Source organism: Spathaspora passalidarum (assembly GCF_000223485.1).
Source record: "Spathaspora passalidarum NRRL Y-27907 unplaced genomic scaffold SPAPAscaffold_3, whole genome shotgun sequence".
Lineage (NCBI taxonomy): Eukaryota > Fungi > Ascomycota > Pichiomycetes > Serinales > Debaryomycetaceae > Spathaspora > Spathaspora passalidarum.
The window spans coordinates 1,138,946-1,163,046 of record NW_006767427.1 but is presented as its reverse complement, the minus strand read 5'-3'; the positions used below and the strand labels follow the sequence as shown (position 1 = coordinate 1,163,046).

At 37.9% G+C, this 24,101-nt stretch overlaps 15 protein-coding genes across 15 annotated transcripts; 12 read left to right on the top strand and 3 right to left on the bottom strand. All coding sequences in view use genetic code 12, as the record gives it.

Annotated features, from left to right (window-relative positions):
• Positions 1-724: 724 nt before the first annotated feature.
• Positions 725-1,249, top strand: SPAPADRAFT_60560 (uncharacterized protein; the record flags this gene model as incomplete). Its single annotated transcript, XM_007374676.1, has 1 exon — positions 725-1,249. One exon carries the CDS (start codon positions 743-745, stop codon positions 920-922), a length of 180 nt encoding a protein of 59 aa, XP_007374738.1.
• Positions 1,250-1,255: 6 nt separating this feature from the next.
• SPAPADRAFT_60559 (uncharacterized protein) lies at positions 1,256-1,704 on the top strand (the record flags this gene model as incomplete). The annotated part of the gene is made up of 1 exon (XM_007374675.1): positions 1,256-1,704. One exon carries the CDS (start codon positions 1,318-1,320, stop codon positions 1,510-1,512), a length of 195 nt encoding a protein of 64 aa, XP_007374737.1.
• A 1,693-nt stretch (positions 1,705-3,397) lies between these two features.
• On the bottom strand, positions 3,398-5,120 carry SPAPADRAFT_60558 (uncharacterized protein; the record flags this gene model as incomplete). The annotated part of the gene is made up of 2 exons (XM_007374673.1): positions 3,398-3,561; positions 3,616-5,120. One exon carries the CDS (start codon positions 5,113-5,115, stop codon positions 3,922-3,924), a length of 1,194 nt encoding a protein of 397 aa, XP_007374735.1.
• On the top strand, positions 3,464-3,877 carry INO4 (Ino4p; the record flags this gene model as incomplete). Its single annotated transcript, XM_007374674.1, has 2 exons — positions 3,464-3,562; positions 3,617-3,877. 2 exons carry the CDS (start codon positions 3,464-3,466, stop codon positions 3,875-3,877), a joined length of 360 nt encoding a protein of 119 aa, XP_007374736.1.
• Positions 5,121-5,207: 87 nt separating the features above from the next.
• Positions 5,208-5,813, bottom strand: SPAPADRAFT_60556 (diphthine--ammonia ligase family protein; the record flags this gene model as incomplete). The annotated part of the gene is made up of 1 exon (XM_007374672.1): positions 5,208-5,813. A coding segment is annotated over one exon (370 nt), but the record flags the coding sequence as incomplete, so codon positions are not given.
• Positions 5,814-6,118: 305 nt separating this feature from the next.
• RPS9B (40S ribosomal protein uS4) lies at positions 6,119-7,154 on the top strand (the record flags this gene model as incomplete). The annotated part of the gene is made up of 2 exons (XM_007374671.1): positions 6,119-6,125; positions 6,595-7,154. The coding sequence occupies 2 exons, from the start codon at positions 6,119-6,121 to the stop codon at positions 7,152-7,154; spliced, it is 567 nt and encodes a 188-aa protein (XP_007374733.1).
• A 358-nt stretch (positions 7,155-7,512) lies between these two features.
• On the top strand, positions 7,513-10,947 carry SPAPADRAFT_151000 (uncharacterized protein; the record flags this gene model as incomplete). Its single annotated transcript, XM_007374669.1, has 2 exons — positions 7,513-7,582; positions 8,000-10,947. One exon carries the CDS (start codon positions 8,795-8,797, stop codon positions 10,850-10,852), a length of 2,058 nt encoding a protein of 685 aa, XP_007374731.1.
• Positions 7,572-8,471, top strand: RPL21A (60S ribosomal protein eL21; the record flags this gene model as incomplete). Its single annotated transcript, XM_007374670.1, has 2 exons — positions 7,572-7,582; positions 8,000-8,471. 2 exons carry the CDS (start codon positions 7,572-7,574, stop codon positions 8,469-8,471), a joined length of 483 nt encoding a protein of 160 aa, XP_007374732.1.
• A 115-nt stretch (positions 10,948-11,062) lies between the features above and the next one.
• ASR3 (Asr3p) lies at positions 11,063-11,557 on the top strand (the record flags this gene model as incomplete). The annotated part of the gene is made up of 1 exon (XM_007374668.1): positions 11,063-11,557. One exon carries the CDS (start codon positions 11,083-11,085, stop codon positions 11,509-11,511), a length of 429 nt encoding a protein of 142 aa, XP_007374730.1.
• A 112-nt stretch (positions 11,558-11,669) lies between these two features.
• SPAPADRAFT_60542 (uncharacterized protein) lies at positions 11,670-12,569 on the top strand (the record flags this gene model as incomplete). Its single annotated transcript, XM_007374667.1, has 1 exon — positions 11,670-12,569. A coding segment is annotated over one exon (475 nt), but the record flags the coding sequence as incomplete, so codon positions are not given.
• A 205-nt stretch (positions 12,570-12,774) lies between these two features.
• SPAPADRAFT_60541 (metallophosphoesterase family protein) lies at positions 12,775-14,008 on the top strand (the record flags this gene model as incomplete). The annotated part of the gene is made up of 1 exon (XM_007374666.1): positions 12,775-14,008. The coding sequence occupies one exon, from the start codon at positions 12,961-12,963 to the stop codon at positions 13,972-13,974; it is 1,014 nt and encodes a 337-aa protein (XP_007374728.1).
• A 375-nt stretch (positions 14,009-14,383) lies between these two features.
• On the top strand, positions 14,384-16,564 carry STE11 (mitogen-activated protein kinase kinase kinase; the record flags this gene model as incomplete). Its single annotated transcript, XM_007374665.1, has 1 exon — positions 14,384-16,564. The coding sequence occupies one exon, from the start codon at positions 14,384-14,386 to the stop codon at positions 16,562-16,564; it is 2,181 nt and encodes a 726-aa protein (XP_007374727.1).
• A 1,124-nt stretch (positions 16,565-17,688) lies between these two features.
• On the top strand, positions 17,689-20,373 carry SPAPADRAFT_55124 (protein kinase; the record flags this gene model as incomplete). The annotated part of the gene is made up of 1 exon (XM_007374664.1): positions 17,689-20,373. One exon carries the CDS (start codon positions 17,689-17,691, stop codon positions 20,371-20,373), a length of 2,685 nt encoding a protein of 894 aa, XP_007374726.1.
• Positions 19,391-21,504, bottom strand: YIM1 (Yim1p; the record flags this gene model as incomplete). Its single annotated transcript, XM_007374663.1, has 1 exon — positions 19,391-21,504. One exon carries the CDS (start codon positions 21,490-21,492, stop codon positions 20,413-20,415), a length of 1,080 nt encoding a protein of 359 aa, XP_007374725.1.
• Positions 21,505-22,941: 1,437 nt separating this feature from the next.
• On the top strand, positions 22,942-23,697 carry GNA1 (glucosamine 6-phosphate N-acetyltransferase; the record flags this gene model as incomplete). Its single annotated transcript, XM_007374662.1, has 1 exon — positions 22,942-23,697. One exon carries the CDS (start codon positions 23,044-23,046, stop codon positions 23,512-23,514), a length of 471 nt encoding a protein of 156 aa, XP_007374724.1.
• Between the last annotated feature and the right edge of the window lie 404 nt (positions 23,698-24,101).

Sequence of the window (24,101 nt, the reverse complement as noted above, 5' to 3'; positions counted from 1 at the left end):
TAAGAAATGGGTAGCCCCTATTCGGCCGGGACCCGCCTTAAAGAAAATTTTGATCTAAGGGTTGCGAATCCGATAGATTCAAATGGAAAAATTTTCTTCGGTGAAATTGAATAAAAAAGTAAAATAGTTTCTATTTTTGGAATGTTTTAGGCAAGAATTGGATCTTCTTTCCAATTGTAGTGTAAAACAGGGTATTGTTCTAACTAGGGGGAGGAAACATTCTCTATCGTTACCGGCTGTTGCCACAACTGGCGGTTACATTTCAACATCAGACACCGCCTCTTGTTTTAAGCGTTTCTACACACACTTTTATGTGATGTTTATGATGCAATCTTGTTGTATAAAATTTGATTCCCGCCTGGCACATGCATGATGGTCATTTAATCGGGTTTTGTCGGCAAACAGTGAAATGTGTGTGTTGGTGAATCACATGATAGACATTTCCGCGGGTGGCTTGCCACTTTGTTTTTGTGTTTTCCTTTTAGATAGCAATTCTGTCCCAATTTAGCAGGATGTTCTTGGGTATATGCAGGAATTGTACTAAAAACTGTGTTATGTCCTATTACTTACATAAAAAATATTTATTTTTCATTGTTTTTTTTTCAAGTTTTATTTTGCCTTTTAAATCTTTGCAATAAAGTGGGAAATGGTATATATTGGAAACAATCCCACTTGCGTTTTTAAAATTCACAGTTTTCTTATTCTTCTTACTTTCTTTTGCTTCAGAAACTTATAAGACAAAATGCAATTCAAGACCGTCATTATCGCTTTAACTGCCATCACTGCTGCTTCTGCTGCTACCAACGCTACCAACAAGAGCAACGAAACCACCACCACCGAAGCCGGTGCCGCTGCTTTAGCCAACGTTAACGTTGTTGGTGCCGCTGCCGCTGCCGCTGCTGGTCTCGCTTTATTATTCTAAATTTAACTGATAGAAGAAACTGAGTAACACAGGTTGGGTTCAATGAAACGGTAATGCTACTACAATGTAACAGTGGACCCCGATAGCCTGGTGATTACCTTAATTATTTGTTTTTTTTAGGAGAAATGGGCCTTTTTAATTTATATGTATTTTGGCTGATAATAATATTAATGTATTTTGCTTGTTTTTATTTGCTTAATTTATCGGAAGCTGCTAGCAATACACTAAGATTGCGCAGTTGAATCTTGCTGCAGCTGGTTTATTGTGGCACCTCCATTAGTTTAGTTCTTTTTGTTTTAGGAAAATGTTTAAATATACATTATACATAAACATAATATTCTTGTGTAGTGGTTTGCAACGGTTAGTAGCTCGTTGAGTGTTTTACCTCATTGAAGATGTTATTTGATAAGAAGCTTTGCCATCTTCATAAAAATAGGTTTAGTTACAAACACGTTCACGGTTCACAATTACACGGTTTAAACTTCACGAAAGTATTGGCTCACAGTAAATCCAATCTTGATGATCTCGACGTAAGAGCACTTAAATTGATTAGTATCAATCGTGCATCTATTTTAAGTTTAGAGAAATAAGCTTTAAGGCGGTTGTGTTTCTATTTTTTTTGTTTCTGGAATCAAAACATTGCACGAGTTTGAAATGTACACACAGAGAGTATGGTCCAGTGACTGTTTTTTACATTGCTTACATTATAGAACATTCCGATCTACATTCCAGAATAACTCAATGAATATCAATAACATCTAAACATTACTCTGGGAAATTGGAAGAAAAAAAAATATGCATATTTTAGTTAAATTTTGTACAAAATTAATCTAAAATTAAAAATAAGTTTAGCGCTAAGCGAGATAAAATTTCTCTAGTTATAATTTTTATAAATTTACCAAATTTTTTCTCCCTACTTGATTCAAGTTACTTCTTCCTCTTCCTAATCTCTCTGCTTTTATCATTGGAATCAATAATTAAAAGTCCATACGATATATGCATTATGTCACTTTATAGGATCATGTAATTAGGATAATTAGTCATTTGTGACAAAAAATAAAAGCAAGAAGCTGCAAGTCTAACCCATTTTTAAGTTTTAAACTACAGGAAAATTGCAAAACAATTTCATATAGGACTAACTGGGTCTATTATAAGAATAATAATTCAAAAAAATATACCAGAAGTATAGCCTTTAGAACCCACGCCGGGAGTCGAACCCGGAATCTTTTGATTAGAAGTCAAACGCGTTAACCATTACGCTACGCAGGCACTTGCTTGTGACAAAATTTTTATAAAATTTTCCGCACGATGTTGGATGCAAAAGTTTTTCATATTCTTTTCCAAGATCCTGACTCTAATTGGAAGTGAAGGTGTGGAATATTCTATACTATTTTACCGTTAACACGAGAAAGTAAACATCAGCTGCATATCCAATGGAATTATTTTAATTTGTGCCTCTGTGTGTGTGGGAGGAGAAGAAGGTGCCGTAATTTTGATACATCAGAAAATTTCCACATAAAGAACGCTCAGGTATGATTAATGGAATAGAATATCTAAATATGAACAAATATCATCAAATAAATTAGTATTATGTCAGGGCTTTACACCATCTCTGATCATTATTTCTTTACAGCAAGTAATTTACTGTAGAAGAATAGTTTGCACAGAATTATGCATTGAAAAAGAAACAATGAGCAATGGTGCAATCTATTGTAGCACCCCTATTTAAATATATTCTTTTCTACTGGAAGTATAATACTAATATAGTGTTGAGCTTTTCTCAAACACTTTCATTCAGTACTATGTTGCCTTGATTTCCACGTTAAGTAAAATTTACAAATTTCAGATACAAAGAGCTAATAGGAGAGGATGCAGGATTGATCTGCATCATTTATTGTGTGAACTATTTATACTACAATATTTAATTTTTGTCTTCTGAAATGTTGACGGTAATTCAATGAGACACTTAGCCGTCCTACATTTTATTTGTTGAGCTGTTAGATAATGTGTAAAATATATCAGCTTTGAAATCTACCTGCATTCTACCAAGTACACGTAAATGAAATAAACAACAAACAAAACAGTAACATTTACATTCTGCAATGCATTTAAATGAGTTGTACTATAACCAGGCCAGCAGTTTACAAGTTAAAGGATCTTAGCATCAACTGGTGACTTCTAAGAAAAGATCACTCTTGTAGCTAATTTAAAGTTTTTTAAAACTTTCTCATCACGCAACTGAGATCGAAATCGTGCTAGTGACAATGTCATCAAAGCGAGGATTTACCTTCATATTGATTACACGAACACCCCCTTGCGGTTGCAAAAAAAAGGCAACTTACATTGTATTAGATAATCCGCAGAGGAAAAGTTTTTTTTTTTTTGGGAAGCACAGAAGCACCGTTATGTTTCAATAGTCAGGTTCAAAAAAAAGATTTCCCGAAATAGGAAATTCCCACTGGGTACATTTTTGCTCATATGACAATTCAAAAATCATTCAAGTTTTACCACATCACACTTTCTTTCTTCAAACCATAGACAATGTCAGAGAATAGCTCAGAATCACCATCCCCCTCCAGGAAGAACGGGAAGAAAGCAAAAACTAGCAAATCCTCGGTGTTATCCGAAGAGCAAAAAAAAGTATGTACTCGAAACATACCAACATCGTGAGCTGTTACTAACTAAAATGTCCAGGCACACCATATAGCATCTGAACAAAAGAGAAGAGAGAACATCCGGTCTGAATTCGACAAAATAGTGTCACTTACTCCTACATTGACAGAACTGGAGAATAGGTCCGAGTTGAACATATTGACCAAGAGTGCTGACTACATAGACGAGTTACGAGAGGAAAATGTCAAGTTGGTAGAGCTTTGTCGAATGAAGGGAATAAATGTTCCACAAGAATTAATTTATAATGGACCGCAGAATGACGGAAGTGATATCGGAACCTAATAGTCATCAGGAGTCATGATGTATAATATATGTAGTAATATCAATTATTTTTCAATCTTCCATATAATACCATATGCAAACTGCTGACCTTCATTATTGAAGACGCTCTTAACTGGGATGAACTCACAATTTGGTTTCTCCAACTTTGAAGACAACACCTGGATGAAATTCTTACCATTGTTTATATCAATAGCTTTTTCCACCAAATTGATATCTGAAGTGAAGAGAGTGGCAACTAAGACATTATTCTTTCCAATAGCACAAACACTGTGATGTTCAAATTCATCAAAGAGAGAATCATATGGAGATTCTTCATTATCTTCATCGTCGGAGTCATCATACATCCCAACAACGTTTTCATAACTGTAGCCACCCCATTCGACATCTGCTCCTCTTGGTAATGCACTAACTTGTACTATAACCAAACCCTTCTTATTTGCTGGCGCTTGTTCAACCGAATCAATAAACTCGTTCCAGGACGAGCTAGCATCAGGAACATTTCGTTTATCAGTAACAAAACATATAACCAGGGCAAGATTCTTAACATTAACCAAGTTCTTGACTCGAAATAAATGCTGTAATGACAAGGCTGAATTGAATTTTATACCTTTGGAAGATAACTCCATCGAGGAAGGAATCAACGGTATTTGCCCCGACAAACTTGCCAATTTGTAATGCTCTTGGTTATCCACGATGCTTTGAGAATAAGGTCCTATATTCTGTGGTCCCCAATATGATCTGGAGCGAATATGAATCCCAGTCTTTGGTTCTATTTTCTTCAATGCAACACACGACAATTGTACATCACTTGATATTGTAGTTTCTATGCAAATTCTAGAAGGTGGAAGATAGATACCGATGAAGCTTTCCCCATATATTTTATTAATTTCCCCAAATTTTGACATATCCGACAATAATAATGTTATCAGTTGAACGTCATTCAATGTTAACTCATGCTTTGAGAGGATTGTTTTCAATTGAAAGAAAATATCAGATGCTTGTGCTTGCAAATCTTTCTCAGTGGAGACAATATTTGAAACGTACAACTTAGTTCGAGCGTTGACGACACTGATTTGAGGTATTGTCAGAAGTTGTTGGGTATCCAACGAAAGAGCACTAATGTCAACGGTTGGTTCTGATAACAGTTCCAACACCTCCTCAAATTGATCTTCTAAAATAGGCGGAGCCTCAAGAAGATCAAAACTTTCTTCCTGCTTATCCACTAGTTCAACTTTCATCTTCAAATAAAATACATCATCACTTGAATTACCCACAATCTCGTGCTCAATAACCTCAAGCTTCTTTGATTTGAAGAATGGACAATCCAACACAATGGTTTCAAACTCTCCACCTTCCCCACAAATATTCACGTCATACATCTGATTCAATTTATACAATGTTGGATACAATTCAGTAATGCTTTTACCGAGATGATTTTGGTTCAAACCAATTGCTGCAACTTTGATGATTCTAGCGTCCATTTGGGCAACGCACATTTCTCTCATCAATTCATCTTGTCCTCTTTGCCAGAGATAGGTCAAAGAAGTCAATCCCAATCGTTCACATACGTTTTCCACTCTTGTCCTTTGATAATGGGAGAGAATCGCCCCACAACTAACGCCTTCGATTTCAGGATGCTGTTGTTTTATGTTTGACAATAATAAGAACAAATCCTCAATCTCGTCATTGTCAGTAGGGGAATATTCCAAGTTTTGATTGGCAGAATTCCCAGTGATTGCTTGTCTGTACAACGGAACATCCAAACACTGACTATAGTACTCTATAATATCATGTCCCACGGTTTGGAACATAAATGAATCGATCTCATGTTGATCTGGTTTTACCGGATGGAGATTACCCAAGGCAACTAGTTCATGTCCTTGAGATAAGCAATGGTATATATTAAAGAAGGAATCCTTCCCACCGGATATCAATGCCACGAACTTCATTCAATGGTTGTCAAGAACAAAACATCAGGTAAGGAAAGGGTTCCTAGGTGTAGTTTGAAACTGCAAATAGATTAAACTGCAAAGTACACAATTTACGCGAGTGATGGCTCTGTTCAGTAATTATCAGACTATGAAGAAATTTGTTTTTCTATACAGGCTCAGTTTTTTTTTTTTTTTTTTTCATTTCGCAGACTTTGCAAGGAGGCATATTTAACAAAAAAATTTTTCACAACATTTAATTTCCTACTTCTTCTTCTTTTCTTTTCTTTCTTCACCAAAGTATCAAGTCAACATGCCTCGTATGTGATAATTTCTAATAATACTAATGCTTAAACAGTGAAAAAAACAACTTCAATATAAACGATTTCAGAACCATGGAATTTATCCATGGTGCTCACTGGTCGTTGAGGTTCGGGTCCTCCTTTCTTTGAAAGAATTATCTTTCGAGAATGCGTTTTCAAGATTTAAAACGCCTTTGTAACTGAATTCCCGACACTTCAGTTACAAGCATTGCGATTCAGCAGTGTTCATTATTGCATGTTCATGCGTGGTCTATTTGATCATCCGTTTGAACATATGAATGATTAGAGTATTATGTACTTCGCTAAGCGTTGTCATTCTATGTCATCTCATTCATCAATATTTTTGAACCTGAAGTTTTGTAATGAGTTTTGAATTTTGTAATGCATCTCTTGATATCTTTTAGAAGGTCTACCCGTAGTTTTTAAGCGATTTAATACTGAACTATATTCTAACAAACTTTTTTAGGTGCTCCAAGAACCTACTCCAAGACTTACACTGTCCCAAAGAGACCTTACGAATCTGCTCGTTTGGATGCTGAATTAAAGTTAGCCGGTGAATACGGTTTAAAGAACAAGAGAGAAATCTACAGAATTGGTTACCAATTATCTAAGATTAGAAGAGCTGCTCGTGATTTATTAACCAGAGATGAAAAGGACCCAAAGAGATTGTTCGAAGGTAACGCTTTGATTAGAAGATTGGTCAGAGTCGGTGTCTTATCCGAAGACAAGATGAAGTTGGATTATGTCTTGGCTTTAAGAATTGAAGATTTCTTGGAAAGAAGATTACAAACCCAAGTTTTCAAGTTAGGTTTAGCCAGATCTATCCACCACGCTAGAGTCTTGATTTCTCAAAGACACATTGCTGTTGGTAAGCAAATCGTCAACATCCCATCTTTCATGGTTAGATTAGACTCTCAAAAGCACATTGACTTTGCCCACAACTCTCCATACGGTGGTGGTAGAGCCGGTAGAGTTAAGAGAAAGAACCAAGGTAAGGGTGAAGAAGCTGCTGAAGACGAAGAATAAATGCATTAAGCGTTCTCTAGTTAGCATCTTAATTAATTCTATAATAAATTGGTTTATTATTTCCAAAGTTTAGTTCTTTATGTAGTGTAATTTAATGGTTTTTATTCGGATACTGTTGTATGCTTCTGTAGTGGTAACCAATTATAGTGACTTGCTATCACAGTGCTAAACGCGCGCTAAAGTTGCAAAAAAGTTCCTGTGAGAGATGTATGTCACGTGAATAAAATGCGATTAGGGCTCACACCCTAAAGAGTGCATATTGATGGTGGTTTTTTTTTGTGCACAAACAAAAAAAACTACTGAAAATTTTGGCCAAGCGTCAGTTTCGCACCAATGCGATTACTATGGTAGAAAAAATATATTAACAAAATTTTCTTTCTTTAAACGACTTGTAATAGTTTAGCAATATAATTAAAAATGGGTAAATCGTATGTGACACCATGACCCAAGGAATATATGTGATATGAATGGATACATGTGATGTGATGGAGGAGAATGAATAAACCACCATAAAGGAAATAGTGAATGTTTATGGAAGTGTTATGAAATAAATGGAAACAGTGAAAATTTATTTGACATAAGAAGGAAGGACAACTAGCACCAACTATCTACTACAACTATAAGTAAAAGACCAGCCTTATTTTCAAGAGTTATCAATATTTATTCAAATGTATTAAGTTGAATTAAACAGCCCAACCACAAGCCATTATAAAGAGGATCAAGGAAAAGCTAGCTAGTCCTAATATTAAAAGCATCCCCTCCCTATGTGAAAACCCACACATCACTGTATATTATTTAAATTTCGCAAATCGCACCTGGAACATTATACTAACATTTTATATTAGTCGTGGTTACAGATCTGGTACTCGTTACGCTTTCCAACGTGACTTCAAGAAGCACGGTGCTATTGCTTTATCCACCTACTTGAAGATCTACAAGGTCGGAGATATTGTTGATATCAAGGCCAACGGTTCTATCCAAAAGGGTATGCCACACAAGTACTACCACGGTAAGACTGGTATTGTTTACAACGTCACCAAGTCTTCTGTCGGTGTTATAATCAACAAGGTTGTTGGTAACAGATACCTTGAAAAGAGAGTTAACTTGAGAGTTGAACACGTTAAGCACTCTGCTTGTCGTCAAGAATTCTTGAACAGAGTTAAGTCTAACGCTGCTGCTAAGGCTGAAGCCAAGGCCAAGGGTGAACAAGTCAACTTGAAGAGACAACCAGCTAAGCCAAGAGGTGCTAGAGTTATCTCTACCGAAGGTAACGTTCCTCAAACCTTAGCCCCAGTTCCTTACGAAACTTTCATTTAATCGGTTTTACCACTTACTTCATTTATATCTTTTTTTAAAAGAAAATTATATAAATTAATGCACATATAAAAAGATAACTTATTGTACAATGTAGCTAATTTGTATTGATAATGTATAGTGTAATTGATTGCTGTTGCCATCGCTAGAGTATATTATGTAGTGTGTAAGAAATTAGTTAGCATAGCTATAGTTTGGCAGCAATCACGTGCGCACCAAAATGTGTGCACTTGTAAGGACAACATTCAGAAAAAACGCCAGTTGTCTAAATATAGGATAATACTCCGCAGATAATCAACAAATATAGTAGACCTATTGGGTAAGACATGTCGTCACAAGAGTCTACTTCAGTAGACGATACAGTAGCAGTCACACCAAGCAAACCATCGAATGTGTTTGGAAATGCCTTACAATCTTGGGTTGAGATCGATTTACCTTCACTACAAAAGAAATTGGATGATCAAGGATTACATTTAAAAGAGGAACAAAAGAGTTCGTTGATAAGCAGAAAGAACTTAGCCGCTAAGACTAAGGAATTCAGGAAATTAGACGACGGCGATAAGTTACAAGAATGGAAGGGGTTGTTGAAGTTGTATCAAAATGAAATTGATAACTTGACTAACAAAAATAAGACCGTAGAGAATTATTTCTTTGGAATATATAGATTGTTGGCCGAGGCACCTGATCCTCGTCCTTTATTGGAGATGTCATTGGACTCAGTGTTAGAATCAAAGGAGGCTTCTACTCTTCGCGAGCAAGTGGATAAATTGAATAATGAATTAGCAAGAAAGGCTGATTATGACCAGTTAAAGCAAAGACTATTGCAAAACGAGCAAAAGGCTGCGGAAACACTCAGTGCGAGATTGCAAGCTAAAGAAGACGAGTTCAAATCTTTGATTGACGAAAAGCAATCGAACTGGTTGGAAAAGGAGAAGCAGTTGCAAAACCAAATCAAGAGAGCCCAGAAACAAATCGAGGAATTAAGAACATCAAACGAAGTCACCGAAAGACAGTTGGATAACAAAAATAAACATGACCCAACATCATCAGCTTCAATCTTAGCAGAATTGGACATTGTTTCTAGAGATGCAAATTCTTCTAAACAAAGAATTTTCGAATTAGAAAAGCGAAATGAGGAATTACGAAGAGAATTGTCTAAATCTAAGAACGATGTGGAAATAAATAGCATCAAAAATGAGTTCCAAACAAAAGTTTCTGAACTTGAAGGAGAAAACGCATTGTTACTTGCCAATCTCGATCAAACAAGACGAAAGTTGGCTGACATATCCAAGGAGCACACTGCTAAAGTTGATGCTAATAACCGAGAGATTTCTCGAATGAACCAAGAAATCAAGAGTTTGAAAACTCGATTAGACCAATCGTCAGATTACGAAGAAATCAAGAACGAATTACAATTGTTAAAGCAAATTGAGTTTGGCTATGAAGAAGTGCTGAAGGACGCATCTGAATCTCATATTGATTCAATTCTTGTAGAAAGAAACAAGGCACTTACACAAGAGTTGGCCGAACATAGATCACAACATAATGACTTACTTTCAAGAATCCAGGAATTGGAGACTAATTTGCAAGCATCCACCCAAGAGTTGAATCAAGCGCAAATGTTGAATGAAAAGTTAGAAAACGATTTGGCTGCTTTCCAAGACGTGGCAAGTTCAGCCAAGTTTAACGATAATGCTAGTTTGATTTCGGGGTTCTCTCGAGTTACTAGACCCATCGGAGGTAGAAATGGAAGTTCGGTTTCCACCACCGCCGGTGGAAGCTTGCGTCCAGAAGATGCTTCTATTTTACCTATAATCACCAAACAAAGAGATAGGTTTAGGGAAAAGAACAATGAGTTGGAAGAAGAACTCAAAAAGCAGTTGAACTTGGTTAATGATTTAAAAAGACAAGTAAACAGTTTGAAGAAAGACAATGAAGAATTATACGAACGAACAAGGTACTTGGCATCTTTCAACCAAAACCAACAAGCGCAAAAGTCTAGTCTGGCTGCAAGAAAGTATTTCAACCCCAAACCAAATGTGGATTTGGAAAACAATCAATACCAACAGTTGTACGAATCTAAATTGCACCCAATTGAAAGGTTTAGAATGCGAGAGCAGGAACGAATCAGTTCCAGATTATCTCCTTTAGAACGATTATTTGTATCATTAACGCGAGCAATTTTAGCTACGAGGACAACTCGTATGTTATTTATGGCATACTGCGTCGGGTTGCATGTTGTGGTTATGTGTATTACGGTATATGCCATGAATTTGAATGCGGCGATGATTCCCGAAGTTGGGATGAATGCAAGTACTGGAGGAATGGCAACCAACCAGGCGGGCTCACCAGATGAGATTCGACACGCACTTCAACAACTGTAGTATCGTCTATTTAATAGTTTAATTATAAATACAACAAAGGTTTTTAAGTGTAACTAGTTACTCATTTGCTCGTACCGATGTAAAGCAACTCACGTGGTTTTTTTTTCTTGGAGGGGGAGGGGGAGGAGCAGGAGGAGCTATTATAAAATGGGTCCTTTGTTCCGTTTTTGCCATCAGTAGCAATCCCTTTTTTTGGGCCTTGGAAATTAAATTAAATTAAATTAAATTAAATGTATCCGTTTTTCTTTAAGCTACTAGTTCTCATTGGTCTTTATTTCCTCTACAAGTACTCTTTCTCCACCGAATCAGCTACTACTGACATGTCAAATAAAGACGCCAAACAAGACGACAAAAGCAACTACGATCCTGAAAATTTAATCATTAATATGGGAGGAAAACAAGTTCCATTCAGCGAGATCAACAAACCTCATAATGTTGTTCTTGAACCAAAACAGCACAAACCAGTTGTGTCTGCTGATGCATTCCCAGACATTGAACCTGAAGCTAAGCAAAGAGAAGAAGAACTTGCTGCCAAACGTAACATCTTGGATCCAAACATTCACAAAGAACAGGTGAACCCAGACACTTTTCCTGACGTTGAGCCCGAAGCTAAGTTGAGAGAAGAGCAATTGGAAGCTGAGCGCAAGAAGAACGATTGAGTTTTGAATTTAGCGATTATATATGTTGAATGTATACTTTATTTTTTATTGTACGGAACATGTGACTGTAAATTAAAGTTTTCGGGTGGGGGGGGGGGAGGATCAGAAAAAGGTTGGTCGTAAAAACGCAAACGCGAGTGATTTGTATATACACCCACAGAGATATAAGCCGATGCAACGGAGATGATTGGACTACCAAAGAGATTACTAAGAGCGCTAACATACCTAGTGTTCTTCTTGGTGTTTGCATGTACGCTTTTGTTGTTTGCCAACAAGCACGAGTTTATTGAATTACAGAAGTACATCCCATTTGCCAGTGAGGCACCCGCATACTTCCAGCCACCGTCAGATCTGTTCATTATCGACATCGCTATCAGGAACTGCTACTTGTATAACAAAAACAATGAGAATTGTGGATTGCCGGAACCGCTGGCTGGTGCATTAGGAGCTCTTGGTGACATGGGTGGATGGAGAAAAGTGAACAAAGATATTGGACTTGGCAAGTCGTGGGTCAAACAGCAGTTTTTTTCATACAAAGAGTTGAAGCATCGTTCATTACGTCAGTTTTTGAAGGATACCGATGGCAAGGATGAAGTGATTATTGATATTGCCGTTTTTAACCTAGCCGATTCTAAGATCAAGGGGAATGAAAAATTAAAGTTGCCCAGATATATTATTGAAAATTATCACAAGGCGGTTGTATACGACGATTCAACCCATGCCAATTTGGTTAAAGACGGAGATAAGGTCGCCACCGAGCAAACTATCAAGGAAAATGAAAAATTAGAACAAGAAAGAAAAGGCAACAAGGAAGTACCCTCCGAGGAAGATAGAAAGGAGAAAGAAGCAGAAGCCAAGGAACAAGAGAAGGAAACAATGGAAAATGAAAACGAAGAGGCTGAACAATTGAAAAAATCTGCCAAGGAGAAGGAAGCAGAATCGAACAAGAAACAAGAAGATGAAATAACCGAGAAAGAACAAGAGGCTGAACGATTAAAAGATAACCCACCAAAACAGTTTGAAGAAGATATCCAACCCCAAAATCCAGAAAATGAAAAAGAAAAGGAAGATCCTGCTGATGTAGATGCTCCAAAGAAGGAGTCTGACGAAAAGAATGAAGAATCGAAAAACTCCAAAAGAGAAGTCGTAGATGACAGGATGCAACTTGAACGAATGCTCTATATACCTACTGACGAAGATTTAGAAACTAGCGGATGGAGATATAAATCCAACGGAATCTGGCTCAAATATGCATCGCATGAGGAAAAAGGTGCCATTACTGGGATTGATCTCTTGTTTGGTCCAGAAGCTGTTGATCCCAGACCTAATTGGAATCTTATAACCAGCCCACTTTCTGGAATGGCCAATCCTTCTGATTTGCCGGTATTTTTAACCTATCGTAGAGGACCAAAGCTTGACTACAAAAAAGAATACAAGGTTCCTATCAAGATGAACTCCGATGATAAGTTCAAGATTCTTCAAGTTGCTGATTTGCATTTTGCTACCGGATATGGAAAATGCCGTGATCCCGTGCCAGCACTGTCACTGAAGGGTTGTAAAGCCGACGAAAGAACATTGCAATTCTTGGAAAAAGTTCTTGATATTGAACAACCTGATTTTGTGGTTTTAACTGGTGACCAGGTGTTTGGAGATGAAGCGCCTGACGCGGAGTCGGCCGTTTTCAAAGCCTTGAATCCATTCATTAAACGAAAGATTCCATTCGCAGTAACAATGGGAAATCATGATGATGAAGGGTCATTATCAAGAAAGGAAATGATGAGTGTAAGTGTAGATTTGCCATACTCGCAAGCTGCTGTTGGGCCCGTTGAAGTTGACGGCATTGGAAACTATGTGGTTACCATAGCTGGTGGAGCTTCAAAAAGTACTACTGCGTTGTCATTGTACTTTTTAGATACCCATAAATATTCCACCAACCCCAAGGTTACTCCTGGTTATGACTGGCTTAAGGAGACTCAGCTAAATTTCCTTAAGCAAGAATATGCCAGTTTGAAATCGTCGATTGAGACATACCCCAAGACGCACATGGCGATGGCATTTTTCCATATTCCATTACCAGAATACAGAAACTTGAATCAGCCATTTATTGGCCAGAATCTTGAAGCTGTTACTGCCCCTCGGTACAATTCTGGAGCTCGGAATGTTTTAGCGGATTTGGATATCAAGGTGGTTAGTGTGGGACACGACCACTGTAATGACTACTGTTTATTGGATGTTCAAAAGAAGGACGAGCAGCTGCAGGAGAATAAGATGTGGTTATGTTATGGTGGCGGATCAGGAGAAGGTGGGTATGGAGGTTATGGAGGTTATATTCGACGTTTGAGAGTCTATGATGTGGATACGTCCAAGGGGGAGATCAAGAGTTGGAAGCGGGCCGAGAATGATCCTAATACGAAGTTTGATGAGCAGATCTTGGTAACTGGTGGTGATGTAGTTAATTGGTAAAGCTGTGTAACTTCTAAAATAAATTATTTGCAATCAATTGTCTTTGTGGGTTTCTGCCTATTGTAGTAATTTAGTAATGTTTGAGAAGACTGTACCTTTTGATTGTCTTGTTCACGACTGGTTGTTCAGGATTGTTACCAACACACTTACTGTGAGAACACCGAATACTGTACCTGCCTTACAACGTCTCAGTTGAACAGTAAACACATCGCATGTTGCAATTAATAATTAAAGTTTCACGCGAGATTTTAGATCGTTTGGCTGCGACAAACAAAGTTTTATTTTTTTTTTTTTTAGGCTTAAGCGGAAATTACAATCGGCGCGTGCGCCAGTGAAACTTCGCCATGTAAGTTGAGTTGTTAGCTCTACATATACATACTCTTTATTCAACACATATCACATCTACACCATGTCAGACACTACTGAGATAGTGGAAATCACACAGGCTGACCCGCGCAACGATGTTAAGGAATTAAAACAGTGGTTGACCAATTCTGACTGCCAGCAGTACTTTCCCAAGTTCGTTGACAACGGGATCACTCTTGATCTAGTGCCTGAACTCGACACCGAAGCGTTGAAAGAGTTGGGGATTACAAAATTGGGGGATCGATTAAGATTAGAGTTGGCTATTTCGAGCATGAAACAAGAGCAGTTGCAACAGCGAGTGGGCATTGAAGAGATACTAGAGATGGTTAACAATAAGCCTGCCGTGGTTACGCCTGGAACTGTAGCAGAGGCCAATGAAGCTACATTGACCCAATTAGAAGGCGGTAATACAACGTCAATTACCCCATCTTCAAAAGACTCCAGCAAGAATATCATGTTTATTTTACAAGATGGGTCCATGATCAAAGTGAATGTTGGCGGGTGTTTCAATGCCCAATCCATCAAGAGAAAAGTGTTGAAGAAACTTGGATTCAAGTCACAAGAAGCCCAATTTGACACATATATCCATAGCACGAATTCGGATGGAGTGTCTAATGTAATCATGCTTTTTGATGTTGAATTAGTCACCATATGTTATTCTCCCGAACGATTGGAAAAACACCGGATTATGTTTGTTCCCAAGAATGATTATCCCACCGAAGTCGCCATCGAAACATCCAAGAAAATTATGCACAAGTATGCCTCCAGAAGCAGAGACAGTAGCATGAACTCCAGAAACCAAAGATCGCAAATGAGGAACTTCTTTGGCCAGAGACCACCTAGTGAATTGATCTCTTCCAATTTGGCGGAATATTTCCCAGAAGCCAGAAAGAAGGATTTAGAACAAACAGTTAGAAATTCAGTTAGACATAGTGTGAGATTATCGCGAAGATTCAACATCCCGCCTGGGGCATTCAGCTCTGGTTTCAACAAGAGGAACTCCGTCTGGAGTAATGCTACCGGGTTGGCTTCACACAAGGCAGTGTCTATTTCTTCTGGAGAAACAGGCAATGGCTATAGAAGGTCGCAACGTACCATTGGTGATGTAATGATGAATAACATCTCTGCCATTGATGAGGCAGTCAGCTCCACGGAAACGTTCCACACTCCTCCCACCAATACTATTTTTAACGATACCAAGTCAATTGCATCCTCAAAGAAAAGTCGCAATGCCCTTCATCGTATATCCATGGTTGCTGATTCGTTACCGGCCGCCAATAGACTTTCTACTATCGAGTTGATCAGTTCAGATTCCGAAGAGGAAGATATTGATGGCGACGATGAGTTTGATAAAGTGGATATATTTGCTGATTTTGACGTTCCAAAACATTGGTTGAAAGGTGCTCGAATTGGCTCTGGTAGCTTCGGTACCGTTTATTTAGGGATGAATCCTCACACGGGGGAATTAATGGCTGTTAAACAGATTCCCTTACCCACAGAAAAGAACCGTCACAATACTGACGTCGAGAGATCAATGGCGGAACAACAACGTGAAATGACCTTGTTGAAGGAGTTGGACCATGAGAATATTGTGAGGTATTTTGGGTCAACCACCGACGAGAATTTTTTGAATATATTTTTGGAGTATGTTCCTGGTGGTTCGGTTCAAACCATGTTGAATTCGTATGGACCATTTGAAGAGCCATTGATTAGGAATTTCATCAGACAAGTGTTAATTGGGTTAAATTATTTACATGGAGAAGATATCATTCATCGGGATATCAAGGGAGCAAACATTCTTATTGATATTAAAGGGACAGTAAAGATTGGGGATTTCGGGATTTCGAGAAAGGTTAGCAGCATTGATGAAGAGGACGAAGTGTTTAAAAAGACAGGCAGAAGAGCGTCGTTACAAGGCTCGGTGTTTTGGATGGCTCCTGAAGTGGTTAAACAGACAGTCTACACTAAAAAGGCCGATATTTGGTCGGTGGGGTGTTTGATTGTGGAAATGTTTACAGGTAGACATCCATTCCCCGACTTGAGTCAGATGCAAGCATTGTTTAGGATTGGATCTCATATCCCACCACAGATTCCCGAATGGTGTACTCAAGAGGCTAAGGATTTCTTGACCGAGACGTTTGAGCTTAACTACGAAAAGAGACCTGATGCCATTGAGTTGTTAGCCGAGACATTCTTGAATCCATTGATTATGTCTAAACAATAACTGTCATATGTTTAACATAGCAAAGGAACACCTTTTCTTTTATACCGGAATATAGATCTAAATAGTTTATTTTTTTTTATATACCATCATTGTTTACCATAGAATAAACATTGTAGACGAAAGATGCTTTTGGAGTGAGGGGGCGAAAAAGATCTAAATGGGGGCATGTCCGTATATAGCCGTGTACAGCCGGCATTTCATAAATCTGTTCCTAGTGAAATAGAGAGGTGATGGATGAGTGACCTGTTTCACTACAACTGAATCACTCTACTGCAAAGTATCCCCTGCTAACACAAGAACTGAGACTTACCGGGGTTAGGGGTCATGAGCGTAAATAAAGTTTATATGACGACTTTCATGCACACCACTAAAACTTAATAGGGGGATTCCTCTAGATTATCATTCGATACATACGAGCTCTTGGCATGCACAGATGTCCAATCTTCCCAATTGGGAGTCACAATGTTGGGGTGAAACTAAGCCAAGTTCTAGATTAAAAATTATGACTAAACAAAGCAGACTTAATTTTTTATTTTTATTTATTTTCTTTATTTTTTTTTTTGGTAGTGCTGTGAAATTCAAACCCTCACTTGGTTTGTGTGTGAGAATGAATGACTTTGACTCTGGTTGACTTTGTGTTTGTGCGTGTGTGTATATATATTTGTGTTTTGTTTCTCAAAACCCGTTTGATCATTCACCGGAAACGCTTTTCGAAGCATTTTGCCGTAGTAAAAAAAGATCTCATTTGTAAAACTAACCGGCGTACAATTGATTCAATCATGCTTCCCCCCTCTTCCCCCGCCAGCGCACAAAATTATTATTATGAAATTGGGTTTCCTTTCTTCCTTCTCTTTTTACGACTTTCACTAATACATCACCAATTATCACAAGCAATTAAAGCTTAGTCATTCATAGTATCGTCTGCTGTATCAAGCAGCATTAAACCATTACACTACACTAATTAATAGACGCAAGCAAACTACAGACATTTTATTAGACATACAAGCATATAAAACTTAATCACTTTCTCCCTCCCCACTTCACACACTTGTAAATACATCACTCAACAGGGGTATTTACAGACATATTCACATCCAACACACACATACACACACACACACATGATGGAGATACCCTTGAAATCACAACCAAAAGTGTCAACTGTAAACCTACTAGACGACTCCAAATTCCAAATCACCCCACTGGTATCACCCACTGATGAAGACGTTCACACTCAATTACCGTCCAATCTAAACTACAAAGTGGGCCACAGTGCCAAACCTACCATCAACTACAACCTTGATCATGACTCCCACCCATTGCCATCGCAATTTAGACTAACCAGACGATTCTCAGAAACGGAAAAGAATAACTTTGATCTGGAAACAGGACGGCGTATCTTTGAAGACGGAAAGATCAGACCCCATGTTATCAAACACGACTTTCTTGAACGGCAAAAGACATTTACCCATTTGTATGGATCACGAGCGGACCCTGCTTCCATGACAGCAGACCCCTCCACTACTACCACTAATCTAGTAACACTCACCAATAACGAAAATGCATACCCCTTCGAAGCACTCCCCATGAAGATATATTCCCGTTCCCATGATAGTAACATTGACATTAATGAGAATTACCGTATTGGACTAGAAGATGAATATATCCCTGGGTTAGATTTCTCAGATATGGTCTATCAATGGAATAAGAGCACCTCGGATTTTGAAAAGGGTAAACAATCCGATTCCAACAGCAACAGTGCATATACTAGTCATTCAAATACCCCACATAGTCGAGAAGAGTCATACCTTGATTTGAACAAATTACATGCCCAAGTTGCCCCACAACCCATCAGAACAGCTAACCCCGCAAAGAACTTTTCATTCTCAAAGTTGCACGAGTACATGAAGACGAGACTACCTGAGGGGGAAATCGCTGAACTGCTGACTGCCAAAAGCATAGACACTTTAACTTCGACCTCGTCTGAAAAGCGAGGGGGTGTTCCATGTGACGACATTGTTGAATTACCCATTCGAGCCAAGAAACAAAGGCCGAGTGACAGCGTAATTGATCCAGTCACGGGTGAGATAAACTACGAATTGATTGTTAATTCTCTCCCACCTAATTTCAATGATTTGCCATATTCCCAACGAAAGAAGATCGTCAAGTCATTTTCAGACTCTATTGACTATTCTCAATTTTCGGTATATGCCAAGAACTTTTTGGGATCTTCGCTAGGATCAGGGAAAACACCAAGAAGTGGAGGTAATTCTGCCAATAACAGTTTTGTGAAACGACCACGGGTGGGCAGTGTAGCTAGTCGATTACTTGCCCATGCTTCCACTAATGATTTGAAAAAGTACCATGAACCCAAGCAAAAGTACAATATTGATGAAAAAGGTGCAATTGTAATGGGTCACGAATTGGGTAAAATAATCGGGTTTGGTGCATGGGGGACAATTAGAGAATGCACCGACAATGCAGGAAACATCCGTGCCATTAAGATTGTCAAATCGATTAGAGACTGCGATACCCCGCTGAGTCGACCTAGCTCTCGAATGGATTTCTCAGATAATCGACAGAGACATAACCCCAAAGTATTAGAAGTGTTCAAGAAGGAAATATCTATATGGAAACAATTGCATCATGAAAATATTCTTCCCTTGATTGAGCATTTAGAAACCGAGAATGCGATCTTTTGTATTATGGAACGTATTTATGGGGGTACTTTATTTGAAATGGTTACTGCTATGGGTCAATTTGATTGTGGGTTACATACAACAACTGGACCGCTTGGGTTCCTGATTGAATCCCAACGAGAACGATTATTACGAGTAATTGATTGCACAAGACAAATTGTCAATGCATTACTTTACATGCATGAAGAAAAAGGGATTGTTCATGGTGATTTGAAGTTAGAAAATGTATTACTTGAAAGAAAAGACGATGATTTATATCAAATCAAGCTTTGCGATTTTGGGATGTCTCGAGTATACAGTGCTCGTGTGAGTCGACAAAATTCCGCCAAGCACCTAGCGTCACCAATTGCCAGTTTGGCTGTGGATGAAAATGCGCTAATGATGAGAAGCAGGTCTAGCAATGCTGGAATGAGGAAACCACTTATTGGAGGGGACACTCCCAATTCCCGAAAATTGGAATTGAGCATTCATGATGATTCCCGAGTAGGTATATCCAACTTTTTCAAAACCCATGGTCCCTCAATGCAATCCATTCACCTTACACCAAACACATATCCCGAAATTTACGATTTCACAGCGGGTAAAGCATCTCCTAGCATAAACGAAGGGGTTGATTCCGGATTACCCCATTCCCACATTGGTTCATTGCCTTACGCCGCCCCAGAATTGTTACTACCTTCTCCACCACCATTAGGACCCCTGGCTGATGTATGGGCTTTAGGTGTATTGATGTACGCCATGTGTGTTGGTAAACTACCATTCCAGCATCAGTATGAACCTCGATTACGTGCTATTATAGCTGCTGGAAAATTTAACAAGGCCGATTTAAGAAAGGCGTGTTTGTTAGAATGGGTGCTTAAGAAAGAAGGTTGCGACGAAGAAGAAGAAGCACAAAATGCATTTGCAGCTTCATCGATGGTGGATTTAAGACGACAAGAGGAATGGGAGCATTTGAGATGTTCCTGGAAAAAGATTGAACACAAACGAGAGTTTAAATGGCTTTATGATATAATATGTGGATGTTTGGAATCAAACATCACAAAGAGATGGGACACGCCCAAGATCTATGAGCATCTCAATCGGGCATTAGAGAGTAATGATTTATTTTAATTTTTTACGTACAACAAGGTAGACTAAAAATATATAATTTTAATGATCAATTTCAATAACAACTTTTCCTGAAGGATTCCCCAGTTCTAATCTCTTTAATGCCTGGTTAAATTCATCAAATTTGTAAATATGATCAACAAATACTTTAACATCGCCATTTTCAAGATATTTCTTGGCTTCATCCATGAAATTAAACCCGGGCTCCAATAACATGTAGTTGTAGGTATAGGAAATCAATCCAAGTTTAGAGGCAACCACTCTGGTCATTCCCTTAACTATCGACACGGCTAAATTCAAAACAGAGGATCCAGGTTTATCACCAACAATAGTATTGTACGTCCCACCCTTTTGCAATATGATAGATATATTCCTAAACAACTCATCACCGCCAGTACAATCGATAATATAACTAAATGCCCCAGATGTTTTTACCGATTCCAACACGGAATTAAGAACATTTCCATGATAGTCAATTGTAGAAGTGGCACCAAGTTCTATAACCAACTTTTCCGAACGAGGAGAACAAGTAGCTACAATCTCTTTACTGTTTTCTACTTTCAAAAGTTGAGTGACATATCTCCCCACCGAGGTTGCCCCACCTAATACAAGTACCTTCTTGTTGGCCAACTCGAGTCCATTGAGCATGTACATGGCTGTTCCCAACACTAAGGGCCAACTGGCAGATTCAGCATGGGAAAGGTTCAAAGCAACTGTAGTAAACACCCGTTCTTGCTTCTTGGTAGTGTCAAGCATAAGGTATTGGCCCACTGAACCTTGGGCATAAACAGGGAAATACAAACCCAGGATAAAATCACCCACTTTAACAGTAGTATCGGCTTCAGAACCAACAGCAACTACTTCACCACAGTAATCCTTCCCAAATCCCTTCTTGGAATTGAATAAAGAGGTGATTCCAAATGCCAAATGGTACATTTTGATGTCCACGGGGTTAAGGGCCGCATAGTGGATCTTGACAAGGATGTTGTTTGCAGGAATGGTATAGCCTTGTCCAGTGAAAGATTTGACTAGTTTGATTGACTGGTCAACCAATTCCACAGGATGGTTGGCATTTGAATAGGCATATGTCTTGTAGTTAAGAATTTCTGAATCGAAAACCATCTTCTATTAGTTGAGGAAGAGAACAAATAGGTTTATTTCCGATGGGTAAGCTCTCACAAAAAAATAAAATAAAATGGAGTGGCGATGGCGTTTTGCAACAAGAAATCACATGCCCATCAAAAGCAGGTCTCCCGATATATTGTCTAGTCTAATGTGAATGACAGCTTCATTGTTCAATTCTGTCAATGTTATATGCAATTTAGATTCTTTCAAAACCTTCCTGGTGTACGTTATTTAGAGACCTTGCTTCATTCTATGCATGTGCATCACCACAGAATTCAACAGTTGCTAACAACACACATTAATGTTTCACTCAAGCAGGAGGGGGAGGGGGGAGGAGATTATCAAAAGCGTAACCATTATTCCAGATCAAGTATATTCCAATGAAATATGGATGTGCTTACGAGTTCAATACTCACTTAAAACCAATCACGTGACGACGAAAATTTTGCGACCACTTCACCATTATTGGACATACAGACAGATTATGGGTATAAAAACAAGTTGGCACACATGTGGTGGTGGAGTTGATCTATTACAGACATCGTTACAACGTTTCCATTGATTGCCCCACATCTTGCATTTTCTTGTTTAACGAATAATCGAAGGTTTTCATTTTTGTGGTAAATGAAAGCAGGTTGCAATCGAGTAAAACACCTTGTTTCACCGTGGGGAAATGTAAACAAACGGCTGAATCGATCTTTCGAGTATCTTGAATGTGGGATCTGTTTCTTGGGGTAGACTTTGTGCCCTTGATGTGATTGCAACCTCTAATTTCATTTGAATCTGGTGAATTTTCACTTCAACCTACATATTAACCTAATACTATAGCCTCAACCTGTATATTGCACAAAACGAAACATCCATTCCTACATATTACGGTTCATACGGACAATTAAAGACGCGTTATAAGGCGATTTTAAAATCAAATTTAAGCTACATATTTCATTTGTGACCTTTAGGAGAAAATTCTTATCTTCACATGCTACTTCTGGTTGGTTAATTCTGGCTTACGGGAAAGTTACAAAGTTCATAAGGTGATGTAAATAAAAAACAAAACATCAAGTAAAGCAAAACTACAATAATAATAAGGGGGTCACACATTCATGTAAAAGTTTGCATCAGCCCTGAAAGGTTCACTCTTCGCGTGTGTCTCGGTAAGGTTTACCTTATTGTCTTTGTATTATTTATAATTTATCCAAGAAAGGTAAGTTAATGACAGGAAGAAAAAAAATCGGTGGATTTCCGCCTACAAAAATAAAAAAATAAATAAAAAAAAAAAGCTTTTTGATACACCAGAATTTCTATTGTTTTTTCTTAAAGTTTTTGTTCGACTTTGATCCATGTTCTAAAATTAGAAGATTCACATTATACATTTTGTCGGATTTTGTTCTATGAAATCTAATATAAATATTTATTAATATTTTTGATTCTTTTATTCTTTTACTTTATTCTGATATCGACTGGGATTTCCTATTGCAGACACTCATTTCACTTACAAGCGAGCAATTACAAGACACCTTTTTACACACACACACACATACACACGTCATGACTAACGAAATCAATACTTTGCCTCAAGGGTATACATTCAGAAGATTAAAAGTAACCGATTATTCCAATAACTACTGTGAAACCTTGAGAGGGTTGACTACTGTCGGTAATATCTCATCAGAACAATTTGAAGACTTGTTTAACCACTGGACTTCCTTGCCAGAAATATATCGTCCACATGTTATAACAGACACCAATGGAAAAGTCGTGGCTACCGGGATGCTCTTGGTTGAAAGGAAATTAATCCATGAATGTGGATTAGTTGGCCATATCGAGGATATTTCAGTATATGAAACTGAGCAAGGTAAGAAGTTGGGTATTTATTTAGTTACAAGTTTGGCCAAACTTGCAAAGGAAGCTGGTTGTTACAAAGTTATTTTGGATTGTTCGGAAGAAAACATTGGTTTCTACACCAAATGTCAGTTTAAGGTTTGTGGAGTTGAAATGACCCAACGTTTTTCCAACTGACAATTAACCCTCAAATTATAATAGTGTACACTAATAGGAGCAAGTTCATCAACACGAGAGAAAACATACAAAAATCAAATAAACAAACAACCAAAACACAAACCTGTATAGTATTGTAATTTGATCGTTTTCAAGTAAAGTTAATGAATATATTTAACTAATACATATCTATCATATCTTTTCTAATGCCTAGTAAATGTTAGTAATTATTACTTCTTTCTTGATAAAAAATTAATACATACCTCCAAAGATACAATACAGTTCCCTCTAATGACCTAAATTCTCTGTTAGTATAAGCTGTTTTCACGGTCTCCCTTCACAGATCACACATACCACTTGTCCAATATTAAGTTTTTCACCATTTTGTTGTTCTTCTAAAGCGTCAGCCAAAGTTATGTTTAAAAATACCTAAACACTCTGTTAGTAGTTGCCTACTCATAGTCACACCTATTATTATACATACGTCGTAACCCCTTAAAACACCTATTACTTTTCTCGATCCATTCAATTGTATAGACAATTTCTTATCCATATACTGCAAAATGTTAGTAAATTTCCTTAAATTACTAATGGATTGGACACTCTCA